At 39.4% G+C, this 20,529-nt stretch overlaps 2 protein-coding genes and 1 long non-coding RNA gene across 4 annotated transcripts; 1 reads left to right on the top strand and 2 right to left on the bottom strand.

Moving 5' to 3' along the window:
* The first annotated feature begins 1,742 nt into the window (after positions 1-1,742).
* Positions 1,743-14,046, top strand: LOC134521707 (uncharacterized). 2 transcript variants are annotated; one of them, XR_010072844.1, is made up of 3 exons: positions 1,743-1,840; positions 2,009-2,116; positions 13,362-14,046. It is a non-coding gene; the product is annotated as an uncharacterized LOC134521707 (long non-coding RNA). The 2 variants fall into 2 exon arrangements; XR_010072845.1 differs by lacking the exon at positions 13,362-14,046 and adding an exon at positions 4,898-5,035.
* On the bottom strand, positions 5,242-18,913 carry ACTR8 (actin related protein 8). Its single transcript, XM_063348452.1, has 15 exons — positions 18,869-18,913; positions 18,107-18,199; positions 14,384-17,007; positions 14,055-14,225; positions 13,060-13,170; positions 12,711-12,815; positions 11,901-12,074; positions 11,235-11,328; positions 9,315-9,447; positions 8,851-9,004; positions 8,208-8,303; positions 7,470-7,610; positions 6,786-7,050; positions 6,317-6,480; positions 5,242-5,686 (listed from the first exon to the last, which is right to left on the bottom strand). The coding sequence occupies exons 3-15, from the start codon at positions 14,504-14,506 to the stop codon at positions 5,543-5,545; spliced, it is 1,875 nt and encodes a 624-aa protein (XP_063204522.1). The 5' UTR covers positions 14,507-17,007; positions 18,107-18,199; positions 18,869-18,913; the 3' UTR covers positions 5,242-5,542.
* On the bottom strand, positions 18,103-20,502 carry SELENOK (selenoprotein K). The gene is made up of 4 exons (XM_063348453.1): positions 20,346-20,502; positions 19,720-19,810; positions 18,869-18,949; positions 18,103-18,199 (listed from the first exon to the last, which is right to left on the bottom strand). Exons 1-4 carry the CDS (start codon positions 20,362-20,364, stop codon positions 18,103-18,105), a joined length of 288 nt encoding a protein of 95 aa, XP_063204523.1. The 5' UTR covers positions 20,365-20,502.
* Positions 20,503-20,529: the final 27 nt, after the last annotated feature.

Genomic DNA, 20,529 nt, shown 5'->3' with positions numbered 1-20,529 from the left:
CAATCCTCAGGAGGTTTGTGGAATCCAAACATAACCGTTTGTAAAATAGAGAGAGAATCAGAAGTGAGTTTTACAACAAGCAGTCTTAGGCTTGAATATTTAATGCTGCTTTATGAGCATCAAAAGTATGAAGTTCTTCTTGAAACAAACACAGAAGCAAAGGTAATCTTCTGTTCAATCATAATGAATTGAAAGCATAGTTCTCTAAGTTCTCCTCCTGTATTAGCCCAGCAGGAAGCGTGTGCTTCCACTGAAGTCGAATCAGCAGAGCTGGCCACAGACACTGAGGACGTGGTCTAAAAGAACTGTGGTTGTTTCTAGGAGGGCTCTGCTCCATTGGTACAGTGTGTTATTTTACTTTTTGAAATAATATTCTTTATTTTTAAGAATGTTTTTAAACAATATTTTGTTCAGAATGCAATTAATCAATGAACATAAAAACATAAGGAAATATACATTAACTAGTTAATTAGGCTTCAGTAACATGAAATGCACCTTGCTTGTAGTTCCTACTAAGATATTCACCCTGTGTTGTTATGTTAAACTAGTAGATTTAAAGATAAACATATGTACTATTTATAATTCTGGTGTTAAGAATATGTAATACTTTTGAAGCCTATTAAATGCAATTTGAAATGCAATTAAATATTAAATGTGATTTAACTTAGTAATGACTCCTTTTGTGATAAAAGTCAGATTTTTTTTCCCTCCCACATTCTTCTTCAGGATTTCATTTAATTATTACATAAATGAAACTAGAATTTCTGTGAGGATACCAGGGCGTGATCAGAGCACTGATATTTTTGTAGAGGTAAGATTTTTGATTTATTTTCAGTGAAAAAAAAGGTATTTGCTTTTATATAGTTAATTGGTGTGAAGAGTTGTACTAATTCTGACTAACAAACAACGCACAAGCATAGCATTGTGTATAATTTTTTTTCTTATTAAATTTTTTTACCTACGAATTGGTAGATATCAAGCCTCTTCTCATGGTGATAATTTAAGTCTATAATCTTCTGTAGAGTGTCCCTGTGCTATAAAGCTTAAAGCAAACATACCTGGTATGTTTACAGTGGATTTTCTTAGATTCTTGCTTACCTCATGAATCTCTCTTCATTTTTGTTATTTGTATCAGTTCTAAGGAAACTATATTTCAAGAAAATCTGGTAACAGTTTTATGGAACACAGTACTCCTGTAAGGAGCCATAGTACAGAAGGAAATACATAAAAAGAATTAATCTGTGCAGAAATCCCATTTAACTGTGTATTGGAATTTTTTATTTCCCCCCAGATAATTCATTACTTTGCTAAGTGTGGATATGGCTGCCCGAGGCCTACAGAAAACCTAACAAACTGCTTGCAGAGGGAAGTCAGTGGTTAGTTGAGTATCAATCATTCTTGAGTCAATATTCAATGCAAACTAAACAGAAACTGCTCGATATTTTCTGTTGCATTATGTATCGTGTATATTCAGCAGATTTGCTCCGGTATGTTTGCAAAAATGTGGGAAAATAAATGTTTTGGTGTACAGATATATGAATGTCAAAATCCTGTTAAAAAGCAGATTACTTTGGTCTTAGATAACTTTATGTACACTGCCTTGGCAAATTTTGCCTTTCACCCCCTTCCTCTTGAAAGCTGAAGTTTTATGCTTAATGCAGGAATGCCGAAGTTCGGGAATTAGTTATTTTGTAACTATTGCACACAGTAAAACTCTAAACAAAAAGGAAGAGTGGAACACAACTGACGAGATGTCAGGCTGCAGGAGGAGGTACATTCCAGAAACATGGGAGAACTTGGAGGGAGCAGCTTCAGACTGATAGGTCTTGGTTCTTTCAAAGTAGGGATGAAAATTAAGTAACTTTAGTCAACAGCTCTGTAGTTCTCAATGTGATTATTAACCATTTTGTATTACCTTTTAGCACAATTTCTCTTCCATGTACAAGCATTAGAAAGCTTTTTCAGCTGTGCAAGACTTGATTCAATGTCATTGTTCTTTCTCTTTTAGAGATCCTCACAATGAATTCAGTTGGAAGATCTGTGTGTTTCCTCCTCGCATTTCTACTTGTGATAGTATGCATTATTGCTGTGGTAGCTTGCATCATCACAGACTGAGGTAAGGGTTATCACTTTTTTGAACTTTAGTGTTTCTGTAATTCCCATTCCTTGAGTCTTTCTGCAAGCATCCTTTTAGATGAGATGAGATCATATGAAAGAGACTACCTTTTTGGTATCATTGTAATAGAAATTGTCTGGAGTTTGTTTAGGCAACTCCAGATGTGGCTACGTTGTTTTTGTTTAAATCGGTATTGTGCTTTTGAAGGGAATTGCCCACCAGCCTCACTACGGTTTGGTTCGTATTGCGGGGTGGTTGAGGAGTGCAGCCTTGATTCTCTCAGGTGAAATTACACTGGAAGACGTGCTCTAATGAATATAAGATAGTCCAGCCACTAATGAGTATGCCAGGACTGGACTAGGGCTAGGCTGCAGTATCTCCTCTGAAATACTTAGTGCAGAAATCTGTTCCTGGGCTCCAGTTGTTTTGCTCTGTAGTCTCTGCCGTTCTACCACACTGCTTGCTGATGTAGACCTAGCCTTTTTCCTTCCATTGTTTTTTTCCCGAAATGGAGAGTAAATATTTAATCTCTTAAACACTTGGAAAAACAGTGAATCATTTGGAGTGTGGACAATTTTTGTTTAGCTCTTTCCTCTTTAGCAAACATTAACTGGGATCATGTAAGCATTCTGCTGTTTAATTTTTGTTTGCTTAGCACGTTTTTTCACAGTATTAGTTTTGCAGAATGACTAGCAGATTAAGTACCATGCATCTGCTACCCTCTTCTCATGCAAGGCTGCTCCCTTGGTGTAGTGGACCTTAAACTGTTCTAGCTACTGAACACTGTTTTGCTAAATTATTTTCAACGTTCTTGGAGAGAGGAAGTCCAGATAAGTTGTCTAAGTTCAACACAAAGATGGAAATCTGAGCTCTAAATACAATTTTAGTTCACTATTTTTGCTTTTCATACTTTTATACAAAGGTACCTGATTTTTTTCTAGGAAAAAGTAAGAGGCACAGAGTCAACCCCTCCATACCAATTTAGAATGCCATTCAAATTTTGTTTACATTTTTTCTAGAAATACTGGCATTTTAAAAGAGCTATGGTGTGTTTTTTGTTAAACAGATTCATTTAGAAGGCAATTCTTCCATCAGGTGCAGCTACAACTAGGTGTTATAAGTACAAGTACTGGTTATATATCCAGAAGAAGTGTGTTTTCATCACACTTTTTTTTTTCTGAATTCCTGCATGAGGGCTGTCAGACTGATGTTATTCTAACATTGTGGGAGAAAATGAGGATTGCTGAAAAAAGTCCTGCACAATGGCTTGGCGCTCAAAAAGTGGCAGCAGAGAAGGTGATTTTCTGCAGTTCAAACCCTACCACTGCTGCATGGGATGTTTCTTGTAAAAGCATGAGAAACCAGAGTAACATGGAAAATATGTTCACTCTTGGAGCAGACCTCTTGTGCTGTGACATGACAAATCAGTCCTCTGTACAAAATTATATGGTTGGTTCTTTCAATGAGGTGAGTTCACAAGATACTTTACTGAGTGCTCCACACTTCTGTCCAAAATACTGTCTTATGGAGGACATTGAGAACTTCTGCAGAGATCTTTCTGTTTCATGAAATGAGGTGCATGGCGAGAAATAGGAAATTAACAGGTGTCTGGATATCGAGCTCTAGTCTTACAAAACTGAGGATGAAAGTATCAATAGCTGAACAAACAGTAGGGGACTGCAGCTACTGGGCCATGTTTAATGCAAGCTTACTTATTTGAAATAAATCCTGAACAAAACATTTCTGAGTTGTGGCAAACTTAGAAATGACTTCCATAATAAGAAATTAAATAAGAAATTTGTGCTCAAATAAAACACAGTTGTGTAAATACCAGAACACAGTCCATCAAGTAATTTAGAAGTACTGCCCTCCTCTGTGTAGTCTGTGAAGTTAACCGATGGGAGTGCAGTTAAGAAGCACAGGTTTTCCAACGTGACTTAAAGACTGGTTTTGTGATTCTGTTACTTTGTTGAGTTACAGTGTGCATTTAAAGCATGTTTGATATGCTGTTGTAGGAATAATGTATCTTTTAAAGTTGAGTAATTTACCTCACCCTTCAGTGTCTCCAAGTGTCAGCACCCACTGATGTGAAGTTGTGAAATATTTGCCATGGAGAACCATTTGTGTATCAACAAATCTGAACAAGCTCTTTGTACATATGTGCTTTCTCTTCTGTATCACAATCGCACAACTTAAAAAAAGTACTTTTAGTCTACAACAGGAATTCTTGACCCTTTTCTTGAAGGGAATGTCCCCTTCTCCCCCCTCCCCCCACCAAAACCAAACCCAGCCACAGTAAAATTTGAAGTAATGTATGCTGTCTTCAATAAAAGAGAGCCCAAACGTCCTAGTCTTAAATGAAAAACAAGAATGTAATCACAGCCTGCAGTAAAATATTTCCAGATAAGATTACAGCACAATTTAGGTGGAAATATCCTTTCCCTTTACAACTTTAAATGAAAGCAGATTAAAAGGAAGTCTCATGCGCTTTGTGGAAACTACATTAATTGATCTTTGATATTTATTCTATTGTTAGAAATGTTTTAATAGTTTTAATCTAGATTATAATTGTAGATATGGATTTGAGGTGCGATCTGAGGGTGGCAGGAGCCTTCATTACAGAAGGAAAAAAACCCAGCAAACAGCACTTCTGTAACTAAGGATTATTTGTTGGGAGAAAATGCCTGTGTGCCTGTACTGCAGGACTGAGGTTGGTGCTGGCTATATAAAAATGCATCTAGTTCTTTTGATTGTATTATATTGGATTTTTTTTTTAAATAGGGAAAGGAGTGGATAACTACCATGGATAATGAAAAGCTAGCGAGAGCTTCTGATGATGAGAACAGGCAAGCAAAAATACTCCACTTTCACATTCTTAAGTCTTTCCACTGAATAATAAAATTTATTATATAAGCAAAATACCAACAGCAACTGTAGTTTGGGTTCTCCATTTCACTTTTTCCATGATGAACATACAACAATTTCATCTCCTGGTAACTAATATTAGAGTGTGAATCAGGCATTAAACGCACAGTCTGCACTCTTCAGCTATTGCTTCTGTGTACACGTGTCTGGACTGAATCTTGGCTTAACATCTGCCACATCAATATTTTATACCTCAGATTCCCCCACACTCCAATTTTAACGTACATAACCTATATAACATGAATGTAGTGAATTTGGAGATGACTGTGATACTCTGTAAACAGAATTCAATGCATACAATTCAAAAGATGAAGTATAGCAATACTGAAGACTTTTGCACCACTTTTGGAAAAATCTTACTTGAAGCTAGTTTTAATAAAATACAAAAATATCTGTCAGCAGAAGATCAATACATCTGCACTGGAAAAAGAGGGTATTTGGGGAAAGGAATCCTCAGTTAATCTTGAGGATCATTTCAACGTTCCACTGTCGACATATCCATTACCATACAAATGCAGCTCGTTCTCGTAACATTCTGACACCAAAGCGCTGCCATTCTCGCTGATATATCCATAGCTCCTGCGTTGTATCAAGACAGGCTAAAACAGCACCTCCTTTCCATGCAATTAAGCGGGGATCCATATCCTAAATTCAAAACACAGATTTTACACAATCACTGGTGTAAATTTGCGTAGTTCTCAAAACCTGTATCCTAATTTTTCCAACAGTATTCACTACTTAGAATCTCAGAGGTGAGGGGAGGAGAAAAGAAGTTTTTCAAAATTATTCAGGAAGAAACAGTGAGATAAAAATATGGAAAGAATTTTTTTTTTAAAAAGATGCCTTCTAGGCATGTCGTGGGAATCCTGCTCTCAGCAATAGAGGCTCTGAAAAATACTCATTTTGATTTTTACAGATTTTTCCTCATTAATGTCAAATGAAAATTGCTATTTTAATGCCATATTTTCTTTTACCTTAATAGTAATAAAAAAACGATAACACAGTCTCTTGCTGAGCAGACAGGTTAACTTCACGGGGCAGTACTAACTGCTTTTTTAAGAATAGGGCCTTTAGCTAATAAACACTTCAGTGATCAATACTAGTAACACTCTTGCTATACCCCTGACTTCCTGCCTGTAATTGGAGAGTGCTATGTTATGAGCTGAAAGCTCTCCTAAATCTCCTCAGATATGCAACTGAAAGATATTTTTAATTTTTCAAAGATTTCAAACAATCATAGGATGTTAACCATTTAGCTATCAGTTAACAGTATACCTTAGGTCTTGTGATGACTTCCACATTTTCAACGACTCTTCTAAAAGAAGGTGGCATTTTGTTGAGAATTCGGTGTTGAAGAAACTCTTGAGCTTTATGAAACATAAGGCCTCCTCCCACTACTAAGATGGAGCTGTACATCTTCTTTTTTGTATCATCAGATGCTGGAATTAATGGATATATAGAAATAGGTCTGATTTTTAAAGTTAATATGGCCTGTATTTGTACTATAAAGAGTTTAGTGCAAGTCAAACCAGATAGTGTTTGCTTTTAAAAATCTTTTTATGTTCCTTGGAGATTCAAAATGTTCAGGTCAAGAAACCTCAACAAAGATGCAAGTACAAGGAACAGTGTAGCTACTCTAGGGATGATAAAACTTAGGGACATCTTACTTTGGTAAAATATAGGAGTTACCATAAATCCACACTGACATGCATATTTTACAGAATTGTATAAATGTAATTCTTACCGCAGCAGTCAATACTATGAAGAATGGCTTTGTCAAGGCCCAAGGCTTTGCCTTCAAACTGAGAAATAGCTGTTTTCCTGGACATGTGTGCTGTTAAAGGTTCCTCTGAGTCATTTCCAGATATCATACAATCACTCTGGGAAGATCCCAGTTCCACTTCTTGTGGGTACATCCTCTCTGAAATGTCTGAGGCTTGGCCTCTCAAGTCTCCCTCAAATGCACCAGGTTTCGACATAGATTTTCTATCAGCTGTAGCTTTTGCAGACTTAAAAATGAGAAAACAAGTTGAACTACGAAAAATGCAAAAAAATCTTCTGCAGATTACTGAACAATATAAAGACTTAACTAATTACTGCATTTCCTTCACCTTTTTGCACAGAAAGGTTAAGCATTGCATTATTACCTCACATAATTTTCATTTTAATCTCCACTTGCAAAGTGAGGGTTTTATTTTGAACTCCATCAGATTTATCAATGCCATAATATGAAGCCCTCTTAGACTCTGAACATACACAGTTCTAATTAAAGACTTGTCTAGACATCCATAATTCCTTACTCTAAATTTATTTTTTAATGTTTCTGACTCAGATAACAAACTTTGGTTTCTGAGATGAGCTACTGTGTCGTGATTTTATTCCCCAATTAAATAATACTTAATGAAAAAGAAAACTATTATTCACACACCTGCTCCTGCTTACTTTGTGTGGCTAGCAGGTAATGTTCATCATGAGGATCCTCAGGGTCACCTTGTGACCTGTGTTGCAAAGTTGTCATTTTTTGTCCAACAATTCCAAATGTTGCTGGGTAAAACAGAGCCATTGGAGCCTGAAGAATGAGAGATATGGCATAGTTTTACGACACAGTTTTTCTTTTTTTGGCATTTACTATAAAAAAAACCCCCAACAAACCCTTGTTCTATTTTTCTCACAATTCAAAATTAAATATACATTTTTTTCCAAACAGTTTTGTAAAAGGCTAAAGTGTCTTCAGCTTTGTATGATGAAAAAAAAGAAAAAAACAAACAGCAAAAACTATGCTTGTACATACAGATAAGCTTCTTTACAGATTCTGGCATTGTATGATAAATAAGTCCTTAACTGTAGTTTGTTACAAAATTGGAAAATTAAATGGTGAGCTGAAAATCTTGCAAAATTAGTGTTAATTCCTTCCATTTGAAGGATAAATATTCTATTTAGTTGACGCTACAACCATTCTGGCTAAAGCTAGTTAGGAAGTCCTGTGCATCCACCAGTGCTGCATTAGGCCCACTCATACATATAGTAGTTAGTTTTAAAACTATCAACAAGCTTATGTTAAGAACAATCTATAAATCGTGTGGGCTTAGCAGCACTGGGCCAATACAAAGTGAGGTCCTGAGCCTGAATGCTCACTATAATTCTTATAATTTTTTAGAAAAATCACCTGTAATTTTTCATCCCCTAATCGGAACTGGTATAATAAAGCTGGAGAATCCGGATGACGAATTTGGAACTCGTGATCTTGCAATCCAGAAATATCCTAGGGTCAAAAACAATGTAAACAAAACATTATATCTTTTATCTCTCTCTATCAAGCCGCATAATCCATTTAAACTGTAGGAAACAACAAGATGTAACAAACCTCTTAAAACTATGAATTTCATTCACCTATTCTTGAATTCTTCTTAAAGCCTTTCCCCTGTAGCATGATCTGCCAAAACAGTTTTCTACATGTCTAAGCCTCTAAAATGAGGGTTTGTGCAGAAAGAAGAGACCTGCTGGCAGATCTTACAAAACTGAAGTTGAAAAACAGCAAATATGCAGCTACTATCAGCTTCTTTCAGTAATAAGAACAAAGAAACTAAATTTCTAAGAGCCGGGATTCCTTTCGATGAGAAAAAAAATTAAACAAGTTACAAATACCTCAAGTCTAAAGCTTCTCCAGCTTTTGCCAGTATTCTACTAAGTAAAATAATACATTTTATTCCATTTGCAAGCAATTGTAGACTCACAAAAAGGTCCCCCAGAGCAGCATTCTGTAAAGGGAAAAAAAAATTACTCGGAGAATACACTATTTTCCCTCTCACCTGGTCTAGATGACAAAATGTCTCCTTTAGGTGCTGAAGCAGCAGGCAGTCCAACTTACTAGTTAACTGGCAGTCTCTATATGGGAACCCTGCTCGTTGCATAAGCCAGTAAAAACACCTTGATACGTCAGATCCTCCATATGCAAGGCACAGCCTAAGGACAGAGAAGAAAAAGATTATTTTATTTATTTGCTGAAATACTGGCCTTCTACAGTAGCGTACATAGGAATACAAGGCACGTTTTAGACATGCTGTGATCATGACTTCCACAGTTTGCAGAGCACAGTATCAGTTCTGCCTCTTTTCTTCTTTTAAAGACATCAGAATTCTTTAAGGTTCATATTGTAACATGATGACCCATGATTTTTCTTGCTTTTGCTCTTCCCCATCCCACCAGGGGGTGTGAGCGAGTGGCTGCGTGGTGCTTAGTTGCTGGCTGGGGTTAAACCATGACAAAAAGATACCTGGTGTTGCGATGGGAAACACCGTCTTCTACACAGCAAACACTTGTCTTCTGATCTCCCACATCGACTATACACGCACTGCTTAAACCACTTCCAAAGGTAGCACAGACAGACTCCTGGTGTACAACAATTCCTAGCAATATGAGAAAAAACATTATGTCCAATTACGCCAAGCTCCAGACCATATTGCCGACATTTAAATGACATCAAATACCATTACCATTAGGATTTTAGCTATGCTCTTTAAGTAGTTACAAAACAAGGTCGAATTTCACCCTCTGTTTTCCTTTCAATCCACATTTACCTCTGTAAGAGTACCTTTGTATTTGCAGCACAAGCCAATACTTGAACCTGAGAGGTTTCAGCCCATCTTTCTAGCCAATGAAGGACAAAAATAGCTCCATTGAGCTGTGCCTTGTAGACAAAAAGTAAAATTGCTGTTTTAAAGGCAAATATTTTTAGATAGATTAAGAGAATTTTGTTATGCTGTATAATTAGTTCAGCTCTCCACCAAATTATTAGTTAGGAAATGGCACTTTTAAGAGTTATTAATTGTACTTTCTGACTTTCACATATCAGATGAATATGAAGCTTTGTGGTTTTTTTTTCAGTATTCTTCCTGTTCCTCTGAAGCTAACTCATTTCCACTGCCAATTCTGCTATCCCAGTGCCAGTACATTTTTCACACAGTATTATTAGGTACTGTTCACGTTACTTCTATGCAAAAACTGGGGAGGGGTCAAAAAAAAAATGATTTAGAACCATTCTGATCAAAACCCAAGCCAATATGGCGTGTTCATTTTAACATGATGAAACAAATCAAAATGAGATCGGTCTCTCTTTTCGCAGTGTTTATTTACCACCTACTTAATTCTTTCAGCTCGGAAGAAAGCTGTAAAATGTACAGTAAAATGTAAAATGAGTAAAAATTTTTGTAAAAAATTCTTTTGTAAAATGAGTGTCTTCTATTAGATATAGAAAAGGCTAAACAGGTTTGCTATTTAAGAGTAGTATCTAGGCACATATTCTGCTGAGTGTAATACCTGGAAACTCTTTGCAATTTGTACTGATTGATTATTAAACAACAGCAGTTTTAATCTCCAACATCTTAAAACTAACTTACTGTTTGACTAGTCTCTATCATTTAACTTATTACTCTTGTCCACTTTTTAAGCCTCTTTCCTGTTCATTCCTTGCATACCTACTACAGAAAAAGCCTGCAGCACCAAAGGTACTATTACTGTGGCGTACTTCAAATTAAGTATGGTTGGGTTACTGCGCCTTCCGTAATAACTTTCTGTGTTGTCTCTCAATGGGAAATCAAGAGAAAGATGGCTAAGACTACAGCAGTTTTTCTTCCAGAAGACTAACTGGAAACTTCCCTTATAACAAAGGAAACTGCACTGGTTTTTTTCATCACAGGGATTTCCAGTCTAAATACAAATATGCAGAAGCAGCTGAAAATTATTTGTTTGGGTTTTTTTTAAATTTTATTGCTCTTCTATGCTTAGTGTATGCACGTAAGCCAGCTCTGAAGCCTCCTATTACGTCATCCTGTAGAGAGAACAGTAGCAGCATCTTACATCGTATACTTTTGTTCTGAAGTCTGAGAATCTTAATGCTCTGTAGAGTTAACGTTGTGCATTTTAGAAATACTTGAGAAAGCAGACTGTTGATACTTCTATCTCAGCTGAAGTGAGAAGCCCACAGTTGGAATACGTCACAGCAAACCAAGAAACTTGTTTCAATGCAAGCCAACCATTTTGCCCCATTAACGGGGACAGCAGTTACCGGAATAGCAAAAGATGAAAGGTGCTAGTGCCAGCCAAACTGCGACTGATGTGCAAAAATGTGCCTTAGAGGGAAAAAAAATATCTTTACGCTATTAATCATTAAGTGCTTGCTTATGTGTGGTTTTACCTGAGAAGCCCATCTTCATTAGGATCATATTTACCAGTTCTTTCACATGTTGTTTATTATAGATGTCTGGAATTAGCAAAATGCATCTGTAATACTGAAGATAAGAACAGTAAATTAAAGCCAGCTCTCAAATTATGTTTCTCTTTGCATTCTTGAATACCTGATGCTAAGAAAGAAAGCATTATCTGAAAGTTATTAAAAGAAGCACAGTTATGGAAAGGGGGAAGGTCTTTAATAATTTGAAAAATTAGTTCAGAGTAAGTACCAAGTTAAGAGTTTATAGGCCACTAAAATGTTTAAAAGCACATCAGATATGAGAAAAACACCTATTCTGCAAGGAGAAGAAATTTATGCAAGTATTAGGCACCTCTTCCTCAGCTGCCTCCTCCTAAGTCAACACAAAAAACCCCACCCCCAGACTAAGACTGTGAAATTTCTATAATAGGATTTCCAAACCTCCCTGGTAGTTCAATTAACAATTTTTATCTTAAGACTTAATTTGGAATTTTGTGCATGTCCTTAGGAACCATGCTCACCAGCATCAGAAAGAACTTATTCATTAAGAAAACCACCAGTAAGATGCTACCAGTAACAGCAGGTTGCTTCTCTTTTATAGTAACGTTTACAGAAGCGGATACAGCCCACATTAATGTCTTCACAGCTCACCTTTAAGTCTTTCAGTGGTATTTCCAGATATTTTTGTATTGCTTGTGACCATATAACTTCAAGATCTGCTAATACGGCAGTGAGGGAGCCACCAGGTCCTGTGTGGAGATTCAACTGCCCTCTTCTGATCGGCCAGTGTATATTATAAGAATCTAGTGGATTAACGTACAGTGCCTGAAAATAAGAGATGGTGTTCTATGCATAGCTTTTCACAAAAGATTAGTAACAAATACTAGAAAAATATTTCAGGAGCAGATAGAACAAGACGTGCAGCAGCACTCAGACCTATGTGACAGCAATACAGTGGATTTCTTTTTAACAGGGCTTGATTATAAAGCATTAAAAAAAATTAAATACATGGTTTGAACTGTTTGAATTTTCATATCCACGGACGTAACAGTATGTTTCTCCATTATCGCAAATTAGCAACTAAAATAGTTTAAAGACTCTTTGAAGCTCATGAAGACCTACTCACTCAGCAGTGATTCCACATACTGATTCTTTTATCGGTGTCTTGCCTTTTCTCTGAATTATACCACATGGGCAAAGCTCTCACCTAGTCCCTGCAGAAACACTGGTTTGTAGCAGCGAAAGGCTCAGGTTACTTGCTAGGCAAATGGGGGAAGCTGTCTGGTCTCGCTGAATTGATAAGAAGCACTCAGTTAGTCCATAGTAAAGCTTCTCCTGTATTGCTTGACTAAATTTATACGCTTTTCAATACATACTTACATGTAGCAAACTGCTACTGATTGCATAGCTGCGTTAAAACATAATACTACGCTTCATTTCAGCGGGAAAAACGAATCTTACCTCTTCTCCTACCAGAAATTCGGGATGATTTGATGTGTTTGTCCACTTGGCCCCAGAGCTGTGATCTAAAATAGCCGGCCGCATCTGTCTGTTGTATGACCTGGCCTGAAATGTAATCAAAACAAATGCTGTTGATAAATATTTTACTAATCACTTTTTATGCATGAAAGAAAAAAAGAAACGCCCCTCCCTACCCCAGCTCTCAAAGAACCATTTTAAATCTTCATTTTCTCAGATCTTCAGAGTTAGGTCACACAATAGTGTGCTGTATTCTTGTCCACTGAAACATAGCATCACACCACATTACCATATGAATGAACAATTTAATAAAATCTTAAGAATGAGTTACCTGATCAGGTGACACTGGTATACGCCTTGCACCATTTGACATCTTTTTGGACCATATTGCTTGGTCCACCATTTTAAGGCCATTTTGTCTCTGCTCAGTACTTTCAGGTTTCTAAACAAAACGCACAAATATGCCACGTGAATACTTACTTCCTGACTACATGTCTGGATAATGGTAATACTGAAGCTATTATTAAACCATGAAATCATTACTGTATTGACAGACTGTAGAAAGGAGAGAGGTTTGTACAACGTAAAATGAATGTATGCTGATTTTTAAATAAACTCTTCTTTATATTACAGTTCCCAACACCTATTTGTCTAAGGCAACTTGAATCTTCTCACTGATTGTAATGGCTGCTGGACTTCATCTCCAGTGATGAGCTCGGGACATTATCTATTTGGCGACAGAAATATTAAGTAGGAGCAAAAATGTTTTAATAGATCTCAATTATTTAAAGGTGAGATAATATTAGAGACATTAATTTGATTAATGATTTTTTTGTACAGATTCAAATTATGACTACATATCTTTTTTGAGCTGGTTGGACTAAAATGACTTGCTGTGGTATCCAAGTTACAAACCAACTTGTAACCAACGCGTTGACCAACGGAGCGCTCTGGTTCTAGTTCCACAATTGTCCACCATAAACAGAATTGTTCCACTATAAACAGGAATAGTGTGTGTGATAGCAGACCAGAGTGAAGTCCCTGTGTACAAACCCTCAGCCTATCAATTTATGAGATTTAGTTCACTGCGAACAAATCAAAACACAAACATGGAATGGTGCCAATCTACTGACTTCAGTAAGGTGGCATCTGCAGCACATTAAAAGGGAAAAAAGTTCGTCTTGAGACGTATTCGTCTCTGGGAAAAAAACATGCATGAGACGAAGATACACATTACACAGCAACAACAAAAAGCACTAGAAATACGTAGTTAAAGCATCCGTTTTAGCAAGATCGAGGACCCGCGGGGGCGCGGTGCCGGCTTACATTGAGCCCGTCCCGCAGGAGCCAGCTGTCCCTGTAGGCCGCCTGTCCCTGCTGCTTGTGCCGCCGGGCGATGACATGGGGGATGCCCACGGGCAGCGTGTCCGTGGCCCTCCCGAGCCGCAGCGTGGTCGAGCCGGGGTGTATCACCACGATGAAGTTGCTCTGGATTTGCTGAAACACCGCGCACGCCAGTCAGCCCCCTCGGCCCGCCTCCCCGCGCCCGGCCCTTTAAAAGGCCGCGCCCGGACCCCTCCAGCCCCACAGCCCTGAGGGGCCGCCGCTGCGGCCCAGCCCCTCGCCGCTCCCAGGGCGGCCGGGCCGGGCCTCACCTCCTGCAGGGACTCGGGCACGGCGGCGGGGACGATGGGCCGCTTGACGCCGCGCTGCTCGCGCTCCCGGTCGCGCTCCTTGTCCTTCCCGTTCTCCGCCTCGCCTTTCTCCGCCTGGGTCATGCTCCCCGCCGGGCCAGCGGCGCCGGGCGGAAGCCGCTGCTGCGAGGGACGGGCGGCGCCGAGCCCGGCCTCCGTGCGGGGCGGAAGCGGGCGGACCCGCGGCCGGCGCCGCCCCTCAGGCAGGTACCGCGGGGGGGTCGGCGGCCCCTCAGGTGGGGACGGCGGGAGGGGGCTCGGCGGCCCCTCAGCGCCAGCCCCGGGCCGGCTGGGCTGGGCTCGCAGCGGGGTGCGGGGGGGCAGCGGCTGCCCCGGGGGCTGCCCCCGCCCCGGGCGCTGCGGCGGGGGCAGGAGCAGCGGGGAGCCCGGGGAGCGCCTCAGCCGGTGCGGGAGGTCTGATGTAGCGGCAGGCAGGCCCTGCCGGCCGGGCGGTTCCTGCGGGGGGAAGGGCAATACAGCCCTCCGCACAACGTAAAAGATACTGCCTGTAAAAATATCACAGTCCCGCTGATGCGTGCGATACACCCGTGAAGAACTGACGCGGAGCTACCGGCCTGTACCCGCCTGGTCTGTGGGCTCCTTTACAGACGATGAAGATGTGGAGTTGAGGAAGATCCGTTCATTAGCCTGAAGGCTCCTGTTCACAGCAAGTTTAAAAGATAACTTTGATAACTTTAAAAGGTGACTTTAAAAGGTGGGAGCCACCCGAGGGGGCGATTTTACCGTAACTAGCTGGCAAAAGCCAGCTCGTTAGCAAATGCTAATGTTAACCAAGGGGCATTGTTGGATGTTTGTCCTGGTTTGAGTGACACAGGATCAATTTCTCTTTCAGCAATTTTAATTTTCAGTAAGGTCTCATCTAATGCCAGGGAAAACTGCGTTTTTAGGAGACTCCACTGCCTGAATTTGTTTAAGTATTTACTTTATAATAGACAGCTAGTGTGCGGGTTTCAAGGTCTCAGTGTTTTTGAGCTTTACTAAGTGTGGGGACCAGGTGGACTGAGACCCAGGCACTTGACCCTAGCTGGCCCACAGGATTATTTTGTACCATGAAGGCCATGTTCAATTTAAGCTAGAAAGTTTGCTGAAGAAGCTCTCTCTCCCTTGATGCTGCCATCCCCAGAACCCCTTGCCCTGCTGCTGGACCCCTGAGCCCGTCCCTTCCTCCCGAAGCTGCAGTGTCCCACATTTACTGTCACTGCTGGGTGCGCACAGCTTTCTGCTGGTGGGATGGGCTGGGTGTCCTCGTATATTTCATGCAGGTTTCGGGACCGATATTGTCTCTTTTTGTCAGTCTCCTTCCCTGGAGACTTTCAAGACCTGCCTGGATGCAGTCCTGAGTTACGGTGCTCTGGGCGATACTGCTTTAGCAGGAGAGTTGGACTAGATGATCTCTAGAGGTCCCTTCCAACTCTGAAAAATTCCGTGATTCCATAAACCTGTTTGTATTTCAACCCTTGGGTTTCCTTGTTTTTAACCTGATCCCTCTTCTGGGGTGGGGAGGAATCATTGGGTGATAGAATGATTATCTAAAAGACAATAAATTGTTGTGATTTCTTCAAACTGTAACGTTATATTTTCCTGCTAAAGAGATTTTAAGAGAGGTTTAAGTAAAAATTTTGCAGCAGCACCTTGTAGAAAATAATTTATCTGGATTCTTGTCAGATAATCTTTTCTCAAATAGATGCAGCCCTCTCCCACTGAACAAAAAACCTCCAAACCCCAAACAAAACCCATGAACAACAGAAACTCCCATTCTGAAATGGGGTAAATAAATTAAAAGGCGGTTACTGTTTGAAAGAAAATACCTTTTCTTGTGTTAGCCCTCAGTATTTGAGTTCACTACCTTTTTCTCATGTAATAAGAACAAAGCCTGACTTTATTGAAAAAAGTCTTACCAAAATTTGTACAGCAAGTAGGCTTATACGTTTGAGTAAGTTTATAATGGAGACAGAAGCTGTTTCAAGAGGTGCTTATGAAACACTCGTGTTATAAAACCCATTATGGGCCTTAAGTGAGTTTGTAAAAGGCAAAGATTGTAAAACAAAATTATTTGTAAGTTGCTTTTTAAAAGTGTTTTTAGAGTATCATTAATATCATGAAAATACATCGAAGTACAGAATGTTAGTACTGACAAAAATAGAGTAAATACAAAACCTGTTAGGAAGCACTGCGTTATATTTGACTCTTGAGGGACCTTCTGTATCAAATATAAATACGTATCCTTCCTCAGACAGGTTTTTTTTTCTAAAAATGATGAGAAAGTCAGCCTTGTGACAAGCCAAATATAATTTACTTATTACTCTGCAACTACAGTAAAATGCTCAGAAACTATACAAAGACTTTAGACAGTAAACATTTAATAAAACTGTAGTTCAGTTACACCAGATCCTTGAAGAAGGAGTTCCCAGTACAACTTCATTAATCTGCTGATATCACAGAACAGTCTCTAGTTAGACATACGCATCCACGACATTCAAACACATTTGGTCCACCACGAAACTCTCTTCCCTTTCATCTTGCAGATGTGTATGCTCTTGCCTGCCTCTTCAGCAAGCGTTTACCTACAGGATAAAAGTATTAACAGTACATTTAAAAACAATGCCTTTCTTTGCAAGGTAAAACTATTTAAGTAACAAGTTTAAAATATTTTTTTAAATTTAGCTAAATAACACATGTTAAAGGCTTGTAAACTTCTGTTCCTGAGCAGATTACACATTATTACCCAAAAGCCTTCCCCACAGATTTTGCTGGCCAAGAACAAAAAAAACCCATCCAAATGAAATAAAAAAAAAAATCATGGGGAGAAGTTTATCCTTTTTCTATGGAACTGCAGTAACTGGTGTATGTGCTTTTTGGAATATGAACATTTTCCTGCAAGACTTACAGGTATTAACCACCCATATGTGTGGGTTTTTTTCTTCTAATTTTTGTTATGGTATCAATGGGGAGTGATTGATGAAAAAGGATTGCTTGAAGTAAATTAAACCATACTATATATATGTTCAGTGTTAGATGAAACTACCACCAGACAACCTAATTAATAAAAGAGAAATAAAGTTCAGGAAGCTGTAAGAAATTTAATGACCATGGCTTTTTAAATGGTTTTTGTCCCCTCTTTTTAAGCAATTCTGATTTTTATGCGATACTAGAATTCAAGATTTGCATAGCTATACCACTGAAACAGGAAAAGCGATTTTTTTACTCATAGTCTTCTAGCAGCTTTATTAATTTTCCTTCTTTTCTATTGGTAAGTATTTAAGCAAAAGAAAAAAATCACATGTCATATGATAATAATTAGAAATGCAAACAGTTTCAGTCACAACTGATCTGGACAGGACTTTACATTCGAAGACAAAAAAGATGAAAAGTTCTAAATATTTTTTTTATCAGCTGTGTTCAAAAATCTTTGCTATACTTTGTATATCCACTTCTACGCAATTAAAAGTAGAAGCTCACCAGTTCTGAGCCAAAACCTATTAACACCCCCCATCCTTTTTTCCCTCTTTACTGAAAGTATCTAACCACTTTCTCTTCTTCTTTTGGTAACTTCTGCAGAAGGAGGACAAAACGCTTGGTTCTACCTTAATGTAAAATTATCATTGATATTTAAAAAAAACAAACAAGGAAGTTCAAAGCAGGATACAGCAGACTTGGAATTACCTTCCTCATCCACCTCCAGCCATTGGTGGTGGACTGGGGCCTCCACCCCAGTTATTTATTCGACCCATCCTACGGCGAGGCTGTGCTGGAGGCCTGACAAGAAAGCAAGGAGAGCGACATCTATTCAACTGACATTAAATTGTTAAACAAGAAACAGAATAACACTGTCTCTAAATGATAGTAATTATGAAGTTAGAACCTCTGGAAAAGTTGTTTGGGTTTTGGGTGAAAAGGTAAAAAAAAAAACCCCAATCCCACGTTTGGAAATTTCGCTTATGCAAACTGCTCTAACTACTCCTGTCTCACAAGAGAACGCTACAGCCAACAGGCTTTTTACGCAATCCTAAAAACCCCAAAAGTTAGGCAAACCATTAAGAACAAAGAAACGATATCCCTATAACAAAGTGTTTTGCTTTATCTATAGATAATGTGATACGTGAAATGACTGAATTACTATAAATCAAATGCTGAGTGTAAGTAAGTCTAACAAAACAGAATCTCAACAAAGATACATACTGTCTACTAGGCAGGTTTGAAAAATTGTTTCAGTGAGAGTCAGGCCGTATTGTTAAAACAGCCATCCAAAGCTATGTACTATTATCGATGAGTTTCAGAAAAAATACCACAGATAAACAACATCTTAGTCTTCTCACGTGACCGGATTCAATGCAAATCACAACTGTAATCTGAATACATGATGTCATTTTGCTAAGATAGCAAAAAAAAAAAAAAATCATAACTAGAGTGAATATGAAAAAATACCCTCTTCCATCACTGTATCCTAAATAGGAGGAAGATGTGTAGCCTCTTCTTCTCAAATCTGGTTGAATAATGCTCTGGAAACTGAAAAATAAAACAGGAGTTAGGTGAATTGATTGCTAGATACAGTTGCTGAATTTTTGGATTACAAGATAAGAAATGGGATGAAAACCAATAAGTAATGTTCAGAAATGAACAGCGTATCCTCTTAAGATTACTGTTGTTTAATACATATTTGCAATTTTTCTCCTATGATTCAAGATAAAACCTGAAGTAATTCCAAATTACAGTAAGGCTCAAACCATAAAATCTTTTTTTTTTTTTCCTGGTAAATAAAGTGCAAGAAATGAATAAAGTATAAACCTATAACTGAAATAATGAAGAACTGTTGAATACATCAGAAGAAAATTTGTTTCTTAACTGGCTTCAATCTGAGGCCATAGATTTGTGATTACTGCTATGTGATTATTTTTACATAGCCAGACTCTGTTGGCATCAGTAGAAATCCTCCAAGTAATACCTCAATTATTTGATCAGCTGTTAGAAACTAGCTGTTTAACAAAACTATATGCTTTTTCTTTTTGCAGTATTAAAATGGAAGAAATGTAAGAAAAATTATTTGAACTGCCAGTAAGTTAGCACCACTTTTCATTCACTTTTATTTAATATATTACAGTGTGTAATAACCAAAGCCACATAGTCATAGTAAAGCATTCATATGTTTTGGGGACAGTAGATACGGAATGATAAAGAGCAAATGTAACATTTTTATTGCTGTGTTATTCATAGCACTGAGTAGCTTCTACCTATGGCAAACCTAAAATAAAGTATCAAAAGAATTAATTTCTACTTACAACAGAACCACAAAATCTGCTATCGACCAGAAGAAATCTGTTATAGATGACAAACTCCAAGGAGCCCGACTCTGGTTATCCAAAACTTGTCCTGTAACGTATCAAAACATCCAGCAACGTTTAGTGTCTGACACTGTACAGTAAATCACCCAAAACCGCATCTCCTGAGTCTAAGGTTTACAAACGGGATGGAGAAACTACACTTCATGGACAAAGGTGGCAAGTTTCGCTCCCTGCAGGGTATTGTCCAAGTACGTGAAATAATGGGATCACCGCCACCAGAGCGCCACCGTGTCAGGGCAAACATACCAAAACCCCCCCGGTACGGGCTCTGCTTCCCTGTATGTGACTAAGGCGCTTCTCTGTTACGCTCCCTGTTATGCAGGACACGCTCCGGCTTTTCAAAGTCCTTCAAACCCCTTCAGAACTGCGTAAGGCTGAAACCCAGGCCGCAGGGAAGCGGATGGACGCGGGGCCGAGACCGGGCCGGTGTGCCGGGCCGCAGAGCCAGCGCCGGCCCGATGCCCCCCCCAGCCGCCCCCCCCAGCCGCCCCCCGGGCTCCAGCCTGCCCCCCGCCACCCCGCTGAGGGGAAAAAGCGCGATCCCCCCGCCGGCCGCCCCTCACCGTTGGAGATGTACACCATGGCGGCGGGCCGCGGGCGCTGCCCCGTCACCTGCCCTCGCACCCACTGCGCCTGCGCGGGCGGCGCATGCCCAGAACCTGCCGCGGGGCCGCCCCTCGCTTCCGGCTGGCGGCGCTGAGGGGAAGGGGCTGAGGGGGGGCCCGTGCTAAGGCCGCGGTGGGGTGA

Source organism: Chroicocephalus ridibundus, chromosome 10 (assembly GCF_963924245.1).
Source record: "Chroicocephalus ridibundus chromosome 10, bChrRid1.1, whole genome shotgun sequence".
NCBI lineage: Eukaryota > Metazoa > Chordata > Aves > Charadriiformes > Laridae > Chroicocephalus > Chroicocephalus ridibundus.
Note: the sequence above shows the minus strand (reverse complement) of the source record. Positions and strands in the feature narration are given on the sequence as shown.

Excerpts from the sequence above, each read along its gene's own strand:
- ACTR8 (XM_063348452.1), bottom strand. The coding sequence starts at position 14,506 with ATGACCCAGGCGGAGAAAGGCGAGGCGGAGAACGGGAAGGACAAGGAG. Across the intron at positions 11,329-11,900 it reads TACCACTGAAAGACTTAAAG|TATTACAGATGCATTTTGCT; the intron begins GTGAGCTGTGAA and ends TCTTATCTTCAG. Across the intron at positions 8,304-8,850 it reads CATTTTGTCATCTAGACCAG|GATATTTCTGGATTGCAAGA; the intron begins GTGAGAGGGAAA and ends TTTTGACCCTAG.